Below are 17,245 nucleotides of genomic sequence, written 5' to 3' on the forward strand. Positions count from 1 at the left end.
GCAAGCCCTCCTAATCCCCGGTCTAGAACGATCCCTCACTTATCCATTCTACTACAATTGTCAAACGAGGGTTTAATTTGAGTGTCAAGTAATTCTCACATCAAAGGATATCTAAAATTACCAAACACAACAGAGAGATTTTTTAGTGTGATCGATACACAGAATGGTACATCACGTCTCACTATATAAATGATGGGATATGTCTGTTAAAATGTTAATAACTTAAAAAATAAATTTTCAACCATTTACATAAAAATACATGATCTATTATCGTATGCCTATCATAATTAAAAATTTCTCTACACAACGTACCTAAAATAAAACACTAGCTCTCTCTCTCTGGCTCCATCTTTCTCTCTCTCTTTCTCGAGCCCCTACTTTCCCTCCTGCTAGGGTTCCGCCTGGCCTTTACTCTCTCTCCGTGCATACATGTTCAGCAACTCGTAAGTTGGTCAAGGTTACCTGGTTAAGGGAAATAGAGGAAATAAAAATCTCTCCTAGAAACCACAAACACCACTCTGTTCAACGGTCCTTTTTAGCAGAAAAATTAAATATTTCCTTCCCAAAACCACAAAAATAAGTATAACAACACACTCTCCTGTCTCCTCTGCTCTGCTGCCCCATCTCCTCTCTCTCTCTCTCTCTCTCTCTCTCCCTCTCTCTGTTTTCTGTGCTAGGAAATGAACTGGACTTCTGCTCTCAGAGAACTGGATTCCTAATGTTCTTACATTTCTCCTAAAGCTACAATTTTTACATAGAAATTCAGAGAAGCACATTGTCATTTTTGTCAAGAACCCACCTCCTTTTTATTTAAAAGAAGCCACATATTCCTCCAAAAAATCACCTTTCTCACTTTTACCCCAATTTTTTACTTCCAAAAGCAGAAGGGCTCAAACTTTAGCAAGAGAGAGATGGGGGGATGTGTTGCCTCCAAGCTGGAGGAAGGAGGTGGAGTTGTGGCAATTTGTAGGGAGAGAAAGCGGCAGCTGAAGCTGGCGGTGGAGAAAAGGTACGCTCTTGCGGAGGCGCATTGTAAGTACAGCCATGCTTTGTTTGCGGTGGCTGCCGCCGTGGACTTCTTTGTTGCAGGCTACTCCTCCCCTCCTAAACCTTACCTCATCACATTTTCACCCCACTCTCCTCCGGCGGCGGAGGCGGAGGTGATGGCTCCGCTTCCGATCACTGAAAATGTAATAACCAACCCAATGTTCCTTCAGCATAGGCCGTCTGAGTCGACCCATGAGTCCATTGCTTGTCACTCATGTGGTTCTTCAACGTCCTCAGACTCCTCTGAGGAGGAGAGAGAAGAAGAGGTGCAGAAAACAGAAGAGAGAGAACATGGATGTGGGTACTTTTATATGCAAATGCCACCAGCAATGCCGTCACCACAGAGAGATTTTGGGTGGGATTTCTTCAACCCGTTTGACGGCCGTGAGGCCGGAGGTTATAAGCGGGTACAGGCGGAGCTCCGACGAGGATCTGAGGGTGGTGAGGGAGGAGGAAGGGATACCCGAGCTAGAAGAGGAAGAAGAGGAGAGTCAGAGAGTTGGAGAGCAGGTAGAAAACAAATCAGTGGTGGTGGAAGATAACGGCGGCATAGAGCAGCATGACGGCGGAGCTGAGGTGGTGAAGGTGGTTGACGAGGGAGATAATGTGAGGGAGGGGGAGCAAAAGGGGCTTGCTGTGATTGATACACCAGCTGAAGGGAGGGAGCTGTTGGAAGCATTGAAGGACATTGTGGACCTTTTTTCTAGGGCTTCTGATTCTGCAAAGGACGTGTCCAGGATGCTTGATGCTAATAAATTGCAAATGCAGTCCGGTTTGGAGGAAATTAAAGGTGGGTTTTTTTTTTTTTTTTTTTTATATATTCAAAACTTGAAATTTTAATATTTATTTCCTTCTGTTGCATAATTAATTTGTTTTTTTATTTTTTATTTTTAGGTTCTTGATCCTTTTGTGATTTCTTTTGTATTCTTGTGTTTGTGTGTGTCCTGCTTCTAACCACAATCTGGTTGCTAATAAGTTAGTTTGAAATGTTGAAAAAAATGTTGTATATTATGTGAAGGGAGCTGTTATGGAGTTCCAAAATAGCCATCCGGCAGTTTTTTGGGCTCTCGTCCGGATGAGTATTGTCTTAAATGTCCAAAACCTTACTCCCAAATTGCTGCAGACTAACCAACGATTTGGGTTATGGACCTCAACATCATTTCTTTTTCTCACAAAGTTGGAATATTCTTGCATACAGGGCGGAGCCAGCATGGGGTCATTGGTTGTCATGGACCCTAATAACTTCAAAAACCCCATCTATATTTGTTTGTATATTGTATTTGACTCCTATAAATAGTTAAGCCAGACTAAATTATAACCTCCTCTTCCTCCTATTTTCTTCTATCATATTGTATTCCTTTTCTCTCTTGATGTATGAAATATTTCTTCTAACATTACTCCATAGTATCTTGTATCCATCCTCGACAAGCCTCTACAAGTAATAGTAGTTGTCGACATATGTTGTCATAAACTTTCGGCATGTGTTGACAAGAATTAGTGGGTACTTACTAAGTGCACGACGAAATGGCCCAATGAAGCTTTTTGGTTTATATTACGACCCAATTATTTTAAAATCCTGACTACGCCACTACTTGCACATGTACTTCTTTGTCATATTAGGGGAGGAAAAAACTTGGTTCTTTAACGATAAGTGTCATTAGTCCTTGTAGACAAATCATAGTTTGACATGTGTGTAAAAGCTTTTCTTTTGTGATTTTGAAGAGTTACATCACGTGCCAAACTGTGATTTACATGTATAGAAGAATGACACTTTCCACGTAAAGGAGTTAAACAATGTTCACCTAATAAACACTCGGTTTATGTGGCAATAATGACTCCATATATGATGTGTTTCCTTAGTCCTTCATGTGCTCTATCTGTTGCTATTCATGAGTCTCTTACTTCGTTTCTATATCCTATTTTAATGCAGAGAACTCAACAAAGCTAATTGAAGCTATAACATGGCATAACTCGACTTCATCGTCTAAGCTTTCGTCATGTAAGAGTCTTGTGGCATCGAGATCTAAGGGTTCGTCAACATGGACGGAATTTAAGAATGATCTTTTCGATGATTATGGTGGAATGGATTCAGGAAGTCATTCACTTACTCTAGAAAGGCTATATGCCTGGGAAAAGAAGCTCTATGAACAAGTTAAGGTAAGCTATTTTCGCACCGTCTCCACGAGTGAACTAGTTCCTTGTTTTACTAATGTGGTCTGATTACTTAACATTTGCTTGCCTCTAGTCCGGAGATATGACACGGAAACTTTATGAGAAAAAATGCTCGCGACTTAAACACCATGACATAGGAGACAACGAGACCATTGACAAAACTCGAGCTGCAGTAAAGGATTTATACGCCAGGATCTTAATAGCAATTCGGAGTGCCGAGTCAATCTCCAAGAGAATCCAGATTCTGAGAGATGAAGAACTGCAGCCTCAAATTGTTGAGTTGTTGAAAGGGTATGAAAGTTTAACAGATTGAACTTAAAGCAGTCGTCCAAATTAGTTTTCGTTGCGGGTTTCATCAGTTTACGTTTTCCTTGTATCTTGTGCAGCTTAATGCGCACCTGGAAAATTATGTTGGAATCTCATGAAACCCAACACAAGATCCTTTTCGAGGTGAAATCTTTTGCTGACTCTGTGTATGGAAAGTTCAGCAACAACTCTCACATACGTGCTACGCTTCAGCTTCTCGTCGAGCTTCAGAATTGGTATGCGTGCTTTAAGGAGTACGTCGCTGCACAAAAGGCATATGTTGAAACTCTCCATGGTTGGCTAATTAAGTTTGTGGTCCCTGAGGAGGAATTATACTCCAGTAGCAGGAGTACAGCTGCTTCGTATGGGGTTAATGGCCCCCCGTTGCTCATGATCTGCCATGATTGGTTATCTTCCATGGAAAAATTACCGGATACTTTGGTGACCATTGCCTTGAGAAGCTTTACAAAGGACGTGAGGGCTCTGTTGAATCAGCAAGGGGAAGAAGCAGAAACAAAAACGGAAAGTTGACAGCCTAGCCAAAGAGCTCGACCGAAGAATTCGTGCATTCCAGAAGACAGAGAGCAGGTTTCTCGAGCCAAAGCTCGCGGAACAGAAATGTGAGACAGATATTGAACATAAGACCGAGTCCTTGACAGAGAGAAAGGAGCAGATAGACATGTTCAGAAGAAAGGTGGACATGGAGAGGGAAAAACACCAAAACTATGTGCAGGAAACTCAAAGGGTCACATTAATCGGAATCCAGAATGGGTTTTGTTCAGTTTTCGAGTCCTTAGCGGAGTTTTCCAGGGCTTCACAAAAACTGTACAGCGATCTCGTGACCTGCAGCGAAAATGCAGATAAAGCTGGGAACCCGGCGTATATAGAAGGCTGACACCAAGGATGATGAAAATGGCAGCAGGTGACATGGGTCGTTTGAGAATTGGGGATTTGTGGAATTGTATTTGTGTACATATATTGTATCAAAGCAGCTCGCTGAGACACAATTATTGTGATGATGTTGTAGCAAGTAGTGACGAATTTCTAGTATGTTGATTCAATTATTAAGTTTATGGGGGTGGTGGTGATGTAGCAACTCTCATGGTAGACGTCTTTCCTTCCAAATGAACAGATTTTTCTCCAAATTTTCATGGTCGTCTGACTTCTCAGAACATAAAAAATGCACAGTTCCTACTCTCGGATAGTTGCAGAGTACAGAAACTTAAGTGCAATCGGATTTTGAGGATCCTACATGCATCAATGATCAGAAATCATCAAGGCGAACGACCATAACACAACTCAAACCATTAAAGATGAAAAGCTTTGTGATCTCTTCATGCTCCTCTTGCCACTCAAAAATCTTCCCGGTCCTATTCATGGATAGGATTTCCAACACATGGTTAACATTTCCACAATTATGCAAACACGAGTCATTTAGGGTGACGATTTTCACACCCATATTTAGCCATCAAATTGAATAAATCAAATGCAAACAACGAACAACATTAAACATGGTGCGTGAAAGTTTAAAAATGTGTGTTTATCATTTCCCTTCACTTATAGAATAACCCAACTCAATAAACAAACTTTCCTACCCCCTAAAAGCCAATAAATCAGAACTTGTCCCACCATCCTACTCCACCATGTTTTTGGTTCAGCCACGACTTTCTCTGCTGGCCAAAGACGTCAAGCTCAAAGATCTAACAACAATCAACACACTTGGCTTCCATCACCGTCCTTTTAATCTCTAACTCACGGCAGCGAATGAATGACTTTGGACGGAGAATTTGAAGTTATAAAGTTATAAACAAACTCCAGAATCCACAGTAGAACAAGGAAAAGACGAAGGTGAAACAGAGGAAGAGAGAGAAAGGGTGAATGAGTGAACGAGAAGTTTCACTACTTTCTATTGTTAGTTTTGTACAACATGCAGTGGTACACATCCTAAGTAGAGCTCGATATGATCTTGCCAATGAATAATTACAGATTTCACCATTCAAGTCATAGATACAATGTTCCTTTACTTTAAATATAAGGAGACCACTAATTGCAAAAAAATTATAAATTCGCTTACTACGGCAGCAGGAGAGTGGATACCAAGAAACGGAACAATGTCTACTTGCAGAAAATTCTCTACTGCTGAACCCACCACAGCACCAGCAACAAGCCCCCCTACTGTTATGATAGTCGCTTTCCCTACAAAGATGAACGGAAAATTACTCCGAAGCTTAATGCCTAATATCAGATTTAGAAAAACAAACCAAGAATCTATGGAACCTGAACTGCATTAAATAAATGCACTTGTCCACATAGCAGATGCGGAAAATTTCAGGTTAGACATACCCTTTTATTAACCAATCAATACTTGTCAACCATTTTCTTATATAGTGGTTAAGGACAAATGGATAAACTGTTATTAAAGGTGGAGGTAGATAACCAATCTAACTAGACAAATCATGACTCTCATTCATGATTGACAAAATTATGCTAAACGTTAAGACAAAAAAACGAACAGAGGATTTATGACATAGAAATTAATACCCTACGAACATCTAATAAGTGACAATAAAGAAATGTTTGTACATAAGAAAACTCCATACCTAACTTAATATTCTTTTTGGTCATGAAGTACAAGGAAGCTCCAAAGCTACCAGCCAGGATCAGTCCAGGAACATCAGCCCCTCCATACGGCCCCGAAGAATAACCGGAAGCTCCATTGACATAAGTTAAGGCCATCAAAGCTCCATAAACACCAACTTGTACGCCCAGATCACTCGTCGAGGGCGTTTCCACTGCAATGGGTGGATTCTTCACAGTAGCCTGCAGCCACTGACGTACTGATGCCAATCCCAGAAGCACTCACTGGCTTTACATCAGCATAACGAACACTGCTATTCACAACTTTCCCCGCCCGTCGCTGAGTTAAGCTTCTCATAAGCAACATGTCGTATGCCGCCTCAACCTAAACTAATAATCATTAGTGATAAGGAAATCATAATCATGATATTACAAAATTCCAAACCAAAAGTAGAAACCACCATAATAAAATTCCAAACCAAAAGTAGAAACCACCATAATAAAGTCTTGTGAATCTACAAACCTATCATACAAAATTACCCAAAAAAAAAAAAAAACACCTATCATTCGTAGCTTGCAAGAAATAAGTTGAGTCTTTTGCAAATTTGTGGTCCTAAAATCAAATAGTTCTTTGACCAATGAGTAAAACAGATGAATTTATTAACTGCACAAATCATAAACAGTCAAAATAATATATTAATTAGAAAATAATTATTTAAATAAACAAATTTACATGAACTAGAGCTAAACTATACAGATTTCAACAGACTCAACATAAAAAAAGGACCCTTAAACATTCAAATCTCTGCTATTTTTCAAAAATTAATTAGTTCAACTTCAACCCACATTTGTTCGTACAAAACCCAGAAAAAATATCAAAACGAGATTGGCATAAATTTCAGAAAGTCGAAAACTTGTACGAATTCGAATGGAAAATGAGGAGATGCAATAACCTGTGCAATCGCCTCCTGGTCATCCTTACAAGCCGCGACAATCGAGTTCTTGGCGCGAAGAATTTCATCGAACGACGCGCCGTCTGAGACGCCGAGAAGCTTGAGGGCGTTCTCGACCGACATCTCGAACGGCGCGTTGTCATCGGCCCTGGAGCCAGCCGTGGCGGCCCAGGTTAATGTGTGGCGGGAGGGGACGATGGAGCCCCTCCAAGGCACAAATTGCATGGGGGGCTTTCCGATTCCGGCCGGGCAGGGGAGGCGGACGGGCGGGCGGGGGAAGGAGGAGCCGGCGCAGAGGCGGTGGGGCCGGACGGAGAGAGTGACTGCCATGTGTTCGAAGAAATGTGAGGCTGGATTTGGTGCGAAAGAAGCGCGCGTGGCGATATGGGGGCAATGTAAAGTAAAAAATCGATTTCGTTTCAGGTTTTGGGGAGTTGTGTAGCAATGGACTGAGTCTTTGCCGTGGAGTGGGTCATCAATAATTGTGGACCGTTGATGGACAAATCATCGTATTAGCACGATCAACAATAACTAAATACTGAAAACAAGCTGAGCCAAATCGACTGTTATTATGCTCATGTTTAGTTAGTTTAATTTTTTTTTCAAGCTCAAGCTAGGCTTATCTTGCTTTTTATATGACCTGAGCTAGGGTGGAGCTTAAAATTTCGAGCTTGATTTCGAGCCCAATATTGGGCTTAAACTTTTTCGAACTATTTCTTATAATGAATTAATTTCATTGTATTTAAACAAAATACATAAAATATAAAAATGCTAGACAAAATTTTCAAACACAATGCCTTATAATAGAAAACATAATTTAGTTTTTTTATAGATGGAATTCAATGAGACTAAGAGCTAGTTTGGTATTATTTTGCTTTTTAAAAAAAAATTGTTTTGGTTGTAGTGTGAAAATTAATAGTTGTGAAATAAAACAGTTGAATGTTCAGTAATATTATTGTTAAATCTTCACACTTGTAGAGTCGTTAATTCCCTCTTGAAGATTTTAAGATACAATGGTCGTATGTGTTACCTTTTTTTGTGCCGCAACTGGAACTCCTATTTTACTATTTGTACTGAAGAAAGAAAAAAACCCTACTAAACTATCCTTTTAATATGGGTAAAAATGTATCCCATTTTGGTTGTTTTTATTTTATTTTATTTTGTTAATTGAATTAGTTGGACTTTGAGCCAGCACATACGTATCGACCAAGAGTTGAGTATATGTATTTCTTTCATACATACTATTGGGTATCGAGCTTGAATGATCGAGCCAAGCTCAAGCCTACCTCGAGTTGTTTTGCAAAAAAAAATTGAGTTGCTCACAAGCTTACAAGCTAAACATAATAGTGTTCAAGCTTAGCTTGTTTCTTAATCGAGTCGAATTAGGCTTGGCTTGGTTTTTTCACGAGCCGAACCCGGTGCAAGCTTGAACATTTTCGAGCCAATTTACAGCCCTAATTATGCTAGAGTGCTGCTAAATCCACCCATTGTCTTATTTCTCTACCCACATTATAATCCTATCTGCTATTAAAAAGTTTAAAAAAATTAAAATTCTATTTCCCCACCCACTATTATTCCTAAAATACCAAAGCACCACACCTCTATTGTCATGTTTCCACTAACAGTCCCTCGAACTTCCTTTAGTAGCAAAATATGTTAATTAGTAGCCATGGGTGCAAGTTAAGATGACAAAGTAGAGAAGAAAGAGTAGTCCGTGAAGAACACCTAACCCTCTTCCTCCTTAAAATGTGATTGTGTAAATCCTAGACTAGATTTGATACTAGTTATTCTTCCCTATTAGGACTTGTATTCCTTGGAGGAGAAGGATTATTCCCTCTCTTATTACTATAAATAAAGGCATTGTGTATGGGAATAACACACCATGTACACAACCCTACAAACACATCTCTCTCCCTACTTTTTCTGCTACCAGGCCTCCCTCTTTCCCTTGTCAGATAAAATAAACCACAACACGTTATCAGCACGCTCCTACAGTTGTGCTTAAGAATCTGATGTGGAAGTTTTCTGAATCAAACCAGTTCATTGATATCATCATGCAATTAGGTTTTTCCAAAACAACGGTTTTTATCTTGATATTTTTGCATATCTAATAGCATGAACATTCACCATAATGCATGACCCAACTTTACGGTTTTTGTATTTTAGATTCTACATAAATTGTGTATGCATTATATTCATAATTATTGAATTATGTGAATTGATATTGCCATGAATCCCATCAAATATATGTTCATGCATTGAATTATATTAAATTATAATCTGGAATTGAATTAAAAATTGAAAATAGGGTTTGGTGAAAACCCAACGTGCAGCGACTCTAAGCCACGCCGCCGAGCTATCCCCGAGCCACGAGACCACAAGTCAGAGTGACGGACTTCAGGTTTGAAACCCAAAAAATCCGACGCCTTCCATGGCATCCCCACTATCACAGGCTGGCCTGCAACCAAGCTTTGCCCATAGGTCACTGTCCTGACGATCTGCAGTTCATCCTTGACGTCGTTTGACCAATATTCGTTCGAATCTCATCAGATTTTTCGAAATTTTGATTTAATTTTTCTAGGGTTGCTAAAATGTTGAGAGATTTTCACTCTCTGTTCACCTTTATGGGTCGCCGTCGAACCCACAGCCTTTCGTCGTGATTTTTGTGCCACGACACAACATCTAGAGTAATGGCGCTAGTCTTCTTCTTCAATGAGATCACCCAACTTGGCTGGGGTGTTTGGTTAGAAACCTAAGCTCACATAGACTTGGCTTGTTCTAAGTGAGCACCAGCCCTTTAGGCTTTGGAGCTCTTATCGGCCCAACACCGGCTTTCTTAGCCACAATGTTCCCGTGTCCCGCCAGTGGAACCCAACCCGCGTGGCTGTTATAGATTCCATGAACCGCATCGCACTAGATCCCAGCCCATGTGCTGGTGCATCCGTGTCCGTGTAGCACCAAATCTGAGCATGTTTGGGATTTTTTTTTGGGCTTGCACCTGCAGCCTATTTTTCTATGATGCTCGACCTACCTACAATTAGGCCCATGCCTACCCCGCCCCAATTTTGGCCCTCGACCTCATGGCACCAGCTCACTCAACCCATTCATGGGCTTTGCCCCACTATTTGGGGCCCCGAATTATAAGCACCTATTTTTTTTAGGTACTTTGGGTTTATAATTTTTCTTCCAACCTTTAATTTTGGCTTAAAGTCCAAATAATTAATTCAATTATAATCATAGGCCACGAAGACCTATTTGCATATTTTTGCGTATATATTTGTGTTTGTCTGCAGTAACATATGAACCTGAAGTTCATAATTCTTTCGAAACCCGAAGTTTTTTGAAACATGCCTTGTTTGAAAACTTGAAGTTTTTCTTAAAACATCACTTTTGAAAACCCGAAGCTTTTTCATGTAACTTTAAACCAATAAATGTCTATTATAACCTGAATATTCTACTGCTATGTGAATGGATTGATTTGTCCCCATGACACTAACCACATTCTTGTCCATTTATTTTGTGATAGGGACATGTCGAATTTGAACATACTCGACTTCACTGCTTTAGAGGTCTCTGGAAGAAACTACCTCAAGTGGGTCCAAGATGTAAAGCTTCACCTCACCACAAAGAATTTGCACCCAGCTATTAAAGTTGCGACGGATAACCCGGTGGCGAAGCTGAGAAAGCCACTGCCATGATCTTCATCCGAAGGCATATTCATAATGCACTGCAAACCAAGTACCTTGCTGAGGAAGATCCACGAACACTTGGGTCGATTTGGCTAATTGTTTCGATCACCAAAAGGACATCTTCTTGCCTAAAGCAAGATATGACTGGCAGCATCTGCCCTTCCAAGACTTTAAGTCTGTGAATGAACATAATTCTAAAGTTTGTTGAATCCGATTACTTCTCAAGTTCTGTAACGAGGACTTGACTGAAGTGGATCCCTTTCTTCTTCTTCTTTATTCCTTGCCATGCTTCTTCGAGAAAATTCGATTCAGAACCCGACCTCAAAGCTCACTCCAATCTAAAACCGAAATCTCGGTGTCAAAAGACCAAAACTTTTTAAGACAAGGGTGACAAGCCAGGTGAGATGTTTTCGATGATGATTCCGAGAAAACCCCGGCACTTGCGGTGGTCGAAGATTATGTGCAGGAGTTACTCGATCGGACGTTTGCTTCGATAAAAGAGCATAACCCAAAAATTGCTAATGACGTTAGCATTGCATCACATGGCTTAAAGGCTGGGCAATGGTTAATTGCTTGGCTGAGGAACGGGCCTCCACCAGACCCCAATAGATTGAGAGGGCTAGAGGTGCCTTTGGGGAAGGGGAGAGTAACAAATCCACTATCCCATAGATGATTTATAGAGATGTGAAAATGCTCTTATAGAAAATTTGAAGTGCAAAATAAAAATTTTTAAATACCAATAACAATTTTCTAAAAGAAAACAATTATCAATTGCAACGTGGTTTATGAAGATATTAATTTATCCATTGTCATTCGTAATTAATTTTCGTAACTATTTCTGTGTCATTGATTATCTAATTTATTTATTTTTTTAGTCAATCAGATATTTAGATCTCACTCTTTTTTATTCGTCTTCCTCCTCTTCCTTTCTGCTCCTCTCTCTTTCTTCCGCTTGGCTCCGGGCGCAACAGATCGAAAAGTAGGTATGCTTTCAGATCCCTACGCAATTCTCAGCCGCTTGATCGCAGTTTCCTTGATTCAATTTGATTTTAACCATCTGATCGTCGACTGCAGAGGGCGCGAACTTCACGTGATTGAAGTCCGCGTCCATCGAATTGTTGTTGCAGATCCAAATTTGGTTAATTTTAACCAAGTATTGGAATCAGCAATTGGATTTGTTTTTTTTTTTTTTTTTATCTTTAGTTTTGATTTGTTTGAATCCAACTTGAGACTTGTTTCGTTGCCGAGGAAATTGAAGGCAATGAAGAAGAGCGGAATGTCAAAGATTATAGTTATCGTTGTTAACTGAACTGTGTTAAGTATTTAGACAAGTTTAATTAATGTAATTCAGTGATTTATTCTGTTTTTCTGCTTTTTTTTTTTTTTCCTATTGTTACATTTATTTTCCCAGTGGCCAAACAGAAAGTAAAAGACTTTGAAAAGTATGATTGTTGGACAATTTATGTTCTCATTAATCTGCGTGCCACTTGATGATAATTAAGCACAATTGTATTGCGATGATCTAAATCTTCACTCATTTGATTGGATTAATTGGAAATTTAGCCTCAAGAAGTGGTATTAGTTGTCATCTTACAGATTGGTTTCAGAATTCGTAGTTGATTTGGATGACTTCTACTGGTTTTTGTCTGTAATTGTGATAATTTCTTTTTTTGCATGAAGCTTGCAAATGGCTGTTTCACAAAACAATCACGACATGGACGAGGGAAACCTAGAGGTTGGAATGGGTAAGTCTTGGACTGGTTCATTTCATATTTTTGTGGTGGACGGTGAAGTAAATTGGTGAGGTAATAGCTATAGTGTGCATGCAGTTTTCTGTCATAACTCATTAGTCGTAATGGAATCAATATGAGAATCAATTAGTCAATGTCAAACTCTTCAAATATGTCCTGCTAGAAAGTGTTAGCATTGCAATGATTGTTTTATGGAGTGTTACATTAATAGTGTCAAGTGACATTTTTCCCCTTACATTGACATTGCAGAGTACAGAACTGTGTCTGGTGTGGCCGGACCTCTGGTTATCCTTGAAAAAGTTAAGGTAGGTTATCTGCTCTCTTTCTCATTTAAAATGTTGTTAAGCTTTCTCAATGAGGATTCTTATCCTCTTCAGAACCCAAAACTAATATATTCTCTTAAACTGCCCCAGGGACCTAAGTTTCAGGAGATTGTTAATATTCGTTTGGGAGATGGAACAACTAGACGCGGTCAAGTCCTGGAAGTTGATGGAGAGAAAGCTATTGTTCAGGTGACTGCTGTGTAGCATTGTTTGTTGGTTTCTTGTGGTTTTGCTGTGTTCTTGCATAGGTGCATAATTTTGAGAATTTGTAGTCTTGGGGCTCTGTGTGCATCTTCTGGGACAGCAGTTGTTATGATTGTCTTAACCTTTCTGAATAATAGCATCATTAAGTTTTCTGGAATGTGCTTATTATTTTTACCGTGTACATAATCGATTTATTTGCTGCCCAGGTTTTCGAAGGAACATCTGGAATTGACAACAAGTACACTACTGTGCAATTTACAGGAGAGGTATTAAACCTTTTAATTATATTCTTCATTCGTTGTATTCCGGAATCAAGAATAACATATATTTTCTGACGTGAACACAAAGAACCAGTTATGCTGTTTTGACTCTTCCCCTTGCATATTTGTCAGGTTTTGAAAACTCCAGTCTCACTGGACATGCTTGGGCGAATCTTTAATGGCTCTGGGAAGCCCATTGATAATGGCCCCCCTATCTTGCCTGAGGCTTACCTAGACATATCTGGTGCGTTATTTGTTTCAATGATAATAAGTTCTGCTCCATGTTTCATTGCATTAGCATGTGTGTCAATCTATTGTATGCCATTTCCAGGGAGTTCTATTAATCCTAGTGAGAGAACATATCCTGAAGAAATGATTCAGACTGGAATTTCTACAATTGATGTCATGAACTCCATTGCTAGAGGACAAAAAATCCCACTTTTCTCTGCTGCTGGTCTTCCTCATAATGAAATAGCTGCTCAGATATGTCGCCAGGCTGGTTTGGTCAAGCGGTTGGAGAAATCTGAAAGTCTTCTTGATGCTGGGGTACACTTTAGACTAAATATTTGTTAACCTGCAGAGCTCACATATATCTACTATTTTCATGTCCGACAGTCTTAAATGCTTGTGCAACATTATTTTGCAAATTGCCAAAATGTTATGGCAAAATCTCTTTGATTTCAAAATGAAATTCATTTACATTTAATCATTTGATAAGATAGTAATCTTGATGATGCTAGCACATGGGAATTCCTAGTTAAATGAGTAAGTACTAGGGAAGAGCCTGCTCAGCTTGCTCGAACTAGTTTGAATCCTTCACTGGAAGTTTTGATTTGGCCTCTTTGTGTTTTTAGGTTTCGTATTTTCATAGAAATTTGTAAAAAGTAATTGCAAACAAAACAAAGCAACAGTGAGAAAATAAGTAAGAGTAATAGGTTCCTTTTGTGTTTGAAGTTAATGGATTATTTGTACATGGATAGGTGCTTGATTTGTCGTGTATTAGTAATGCCTTCTTGATATACTTCTAGCATTCAGGTGACTAACCTATATTGTGAAATTACAGGACATAGAAGACGACAACTTTGCCATTGTGTTTGCAGCTATGGGAGTAAATATGGAGACTGCGCAGTTCTTTAAACGGGATTTTGAGGAAAATGGCTCAATGGAGAGAGTGACCCTTTTTCTGAATCTGGTATATTTTGAAGTGAACATGTGGAGCATTTCATAAATGTTTTGTGGATTTATTTCCTTTTCAAATATCTTGTGAGATTTCTATTTGCCCTAAGTGTGTTTTTTACTATTTCTTCTACAGGCAAATGACCCTACAATTGAACGTATTATTACTCCTCGTATTGCTCTTACTACTGCAGAATATTTGGCATATGAATGTGGGAAGCACGTTCTTGTCATTCTCACAGATATGAGTTCTTATGCTGATGCTCTTCGTGAGGTAATGTGAAAATGTTTCTAATTATGAATTCACAAATTACATGCCTCAATTTCATCTTCTTTCTTATTGTGATTGTTTGCAGATATCTAAGATGTGCAGAAACTTAATAGGACTTCAATGTTATATGAACTTGAAAAACATTGTTGCCTTGTTATACTACTTTTCAGCATAATTTCCATAACAAAAACTACTGTATTGCTACTGCAGGTATCCGCTGCCCGAGAGGAAGTGCCTGGAAGGCGTGGATACCCCGGGTACATGTATACTGATCTGGCACAAATCTATGAGCGTGCTGGACGAATTGAAGGGCGAAAAGGCTCTATTACACAAATTCCGATTCTAACTATGCCAAATGATGGTAATGCTTGTTGTCACACATTGATGGTCTCGCATATCGTGCATCCAAATGATATTTCTTAACACAATCTTCGATTTCTTTGTCTGGCCAGATATTACCCACCCCACTCCTGATCTTACGGGATATATTACCGAGGGACAGATATACATTGACAGGCAGCTCCACAACAGACAGGTAACTAAACTTCTATCATGTGTCATTGGATTATTCAGTGTCATGATCTTAGGATGGGTCTGTTACGGTATTAACTTAATAAACAAGAAGGTCTGAGTATCTGCTTATGGCCATGGTAACATAGACACTACCATGTCCATGCATTCAGCATGCAAAACACAATACAACATGCGGCATGGTTTAATTTAAGGGAAGTTACCATGGTTTTAATTGTTTGTCTTTGTCTCTCCATGGCCTTTGGACTTCTTTCATCAATGTTTAATTTGATGAAATTCTTGGTTGTGGTTGCTGTATCAATCCATTAATAAAAAAACTCCGATTTAACTTGATGCTAAATCAAGGTAGTTAATAATGCGTTTAGAAAGTTGGATCTCTATGTTTGGACAACGTGCAAAGAAGTGGTAACGATCAGATATGTGGAGTTTATAAATGAATTGAAAATAACCATCAAGTTCTTTAACCTGTGCAGATATACCCACCAATCAATGTCCTCCCATCATTGTCTCGTCTGATGAAGGTAACATGATACTTTCAACTCTAAAGATTGAGAGGGGGTTTTCATCCTACTAGAGTGATGGGGGTTTAAGTAAAATTGCTGGCTATAATTGCAGAGTGCTATTGGTGAAGGGATGACTCGCCGGGATCATTCTGATGTATCAAATCAGGTTTGTTTGGGATTCCATTGTAGTATCTTTTGAATCTGTCTTCACGTAACATCATCCAATGTTTCCCACTTGTGCATTGTTTAACTTTCAGTTATATGCAAATTATGCTATTGGGAAAGATGTCCAGGCAATGAAAGCTGTGGTTGGAGAAGAAGCACTTTCTTCAGAGGACCTGGTCTCTTACCTTTCCTTTTTCTTATTAAGAGTGCTTCTGTTTATTAACAAGCAGCCTAATGGAAGAAATTGATGTGATTTTTTCGCTTGATTGAAACACAGCTATACCTGGAGTTTTTGGACAAATTTGAGAAGAAGTTTGTGTCCCAAGGAGCTTATGACACCCGTAACATCTTCCAGTCCCTTGATTTGGCATGGACATTGCTGCGGATCTTCCCTCGTGAGCTTCTCCACCGTATACCTGCAAAGACCCTTGACCTGTTCTACAGCAGAGACGCAGCTAATTGATGGAGTTCATATATCCTCGTTTGTCGAAGTTCTTCAGCCTATTTAGCCATCAATGAGCTCTGCAATTCGTTTATTGATTCTCTGCCTGCCTAGGTTGCATCTCTTCTTTACCGGCATGCGTAATAAAGGTTGCGGTCTGTTCGAGTCCCTAAAAGTTCTCGACTAGTCCATAATTCTTTAAATGAGGACGTTTGGAGATCATGTAGCGCTTTGTATTTTCGCGTCTCATTTGTTAGCTTGTCACCCAGTTGTGGTTTGATTATGCTTCTTCTCTCCCGAAGCGAAAGTTTCAGGGACAGTCTGGGCCATCTAGGATCTAAAGACCCTTACACTTGCAGTAGTATATATTTGCGTTGTTTCGGGACCGTTATTTATTTTGTAATCTGTCATTTTTGGCTTTCTATTTAATATTTTCTTCGGACTTTTATGTCTGTCTTGTGTATTTTGACATGCGAACATGCTCAGGTTTGGTTCAATTATATCTGAAATAAAATGAGAGTTTTTGTATTCATTGCACCTTTGTTAAGATCTCACCAAATCAATACAAGGTTGTTGGTCTTCTTCCCCATTAGAACAAAGTTTCGTCGCATATGTTAGGCTAGTTGGCAGGCGTGTGTATGCCTCCTTAGACCCTAGTTCAAAACCCCGTAAATTAGAGAGTTACGATGTTATTGCCTTACTTAGAGAAAAAGAAAATTCTAGCAAAAGTGCTTGTAAGCAGAAGCCGTTACGCAGAGCAATTATAACAGTACTACAAAAGACGAGAACCTGGGTAGTATGGGAGTTACATTTTCTCCACTGGTGCAAGACTAATGCCTTCCAAGACAAGAAAACAAAGGGAACAAGGCAAAAAT

The 17,245-nt window shown here is 39.4% G+C and overlaps 2 protein-coding genes and 1 pseudogene across 3 annotated transcripts; 2 read left to right on the forward strand and 1 right to left on the reverse strand.

Annotated features, from left to right (window-relative positions):
* Positions 1-341: 341 nt before the first annotated feature.
* Positions 342-4,585, forward strand: LOC108865971 (annotated as a pseudogene).
* An 819-nt stretch (positions 4,586-5,404) lies between these two features.
* LOC103932580 (protein CHAPERONE-LIKE PROTEIN OF POR1, chloroplastic) lies at positions 5,405-7,525 on the reverse strand. The gene is given in 4 exon segments (XM_009342208.2): positions 5,405-5,721; positions 6,126-6,366; positions 6,368-6,487; positions 7,056-7,525. Coding segments are annotated over 4 exon segments (867 nt in total). The 5' UTR covers positions 7,386-7,525; the 3' UTR covers positions 5,405-5,545.
* A 4,057-nt stretch (positions 7,526-11,582) lies between these two features.
* On the forward strand, positions 11,583-16,902 carry LOC103932581 (V-type proton ATPase subunit B2). 2 transcript variants are annotated; one of them, XM_009342209.3, is made up of 15 exons: positions 11,583-11,727; positions 12,425-12,489; positions 12,745-12,800; positions 12,909-13,007; positions 13,229-13,288; positions 13,415-13,526; positions 13,614-13,828; positions 14,346-14,474; positions 14,595-14,732; positions 14,940-15,090; positions 15,182-15,264; positions 15,734-15,781; positions 15,876-15,929; positions 16,021-16,104; positions 16,206-16,902. In XM_009342209.3, exons 2-15 carry the CDS (start codon positions 12,432-12,434, stop codon positions 16,389-16,391), a joined length of 1,473 nt encoding a protein of 490 aa, XP_009340484.1. In that variant the 5' UTR covers positions 11,583-11,727; positions 12,425-12,431; the 3' UTR covers positions 16,392-16,902. The 2 variants fall into 2 exon arrangements, with proteins under 2 accessions (XP_009340484.1, XP_009340485.1); XM_009342210.3 differs by having other exon boundaries at positions 11,642-11,723.
* Positions 16,903-17,245: the final 343 nt, after the last annotated feature.

Source organism: the organism of the source record quoted next, unplaced genomic scaffold (genome assembly GCF_019419815.1).
Source record: "Pyrus x bretschneideri cultivar Hongxiangsu unplaced genomic scaffold, Pyrus_bretschneideri_v1 Contig7, whole genome shotgun sequence".
Lineage (NCBI taxonomy): Eukaryota > Viridiplantae > Streptophyta > Magnoliopsida > Rosales > Rosaceae > Pyrus > Pyrus x bretschneideri.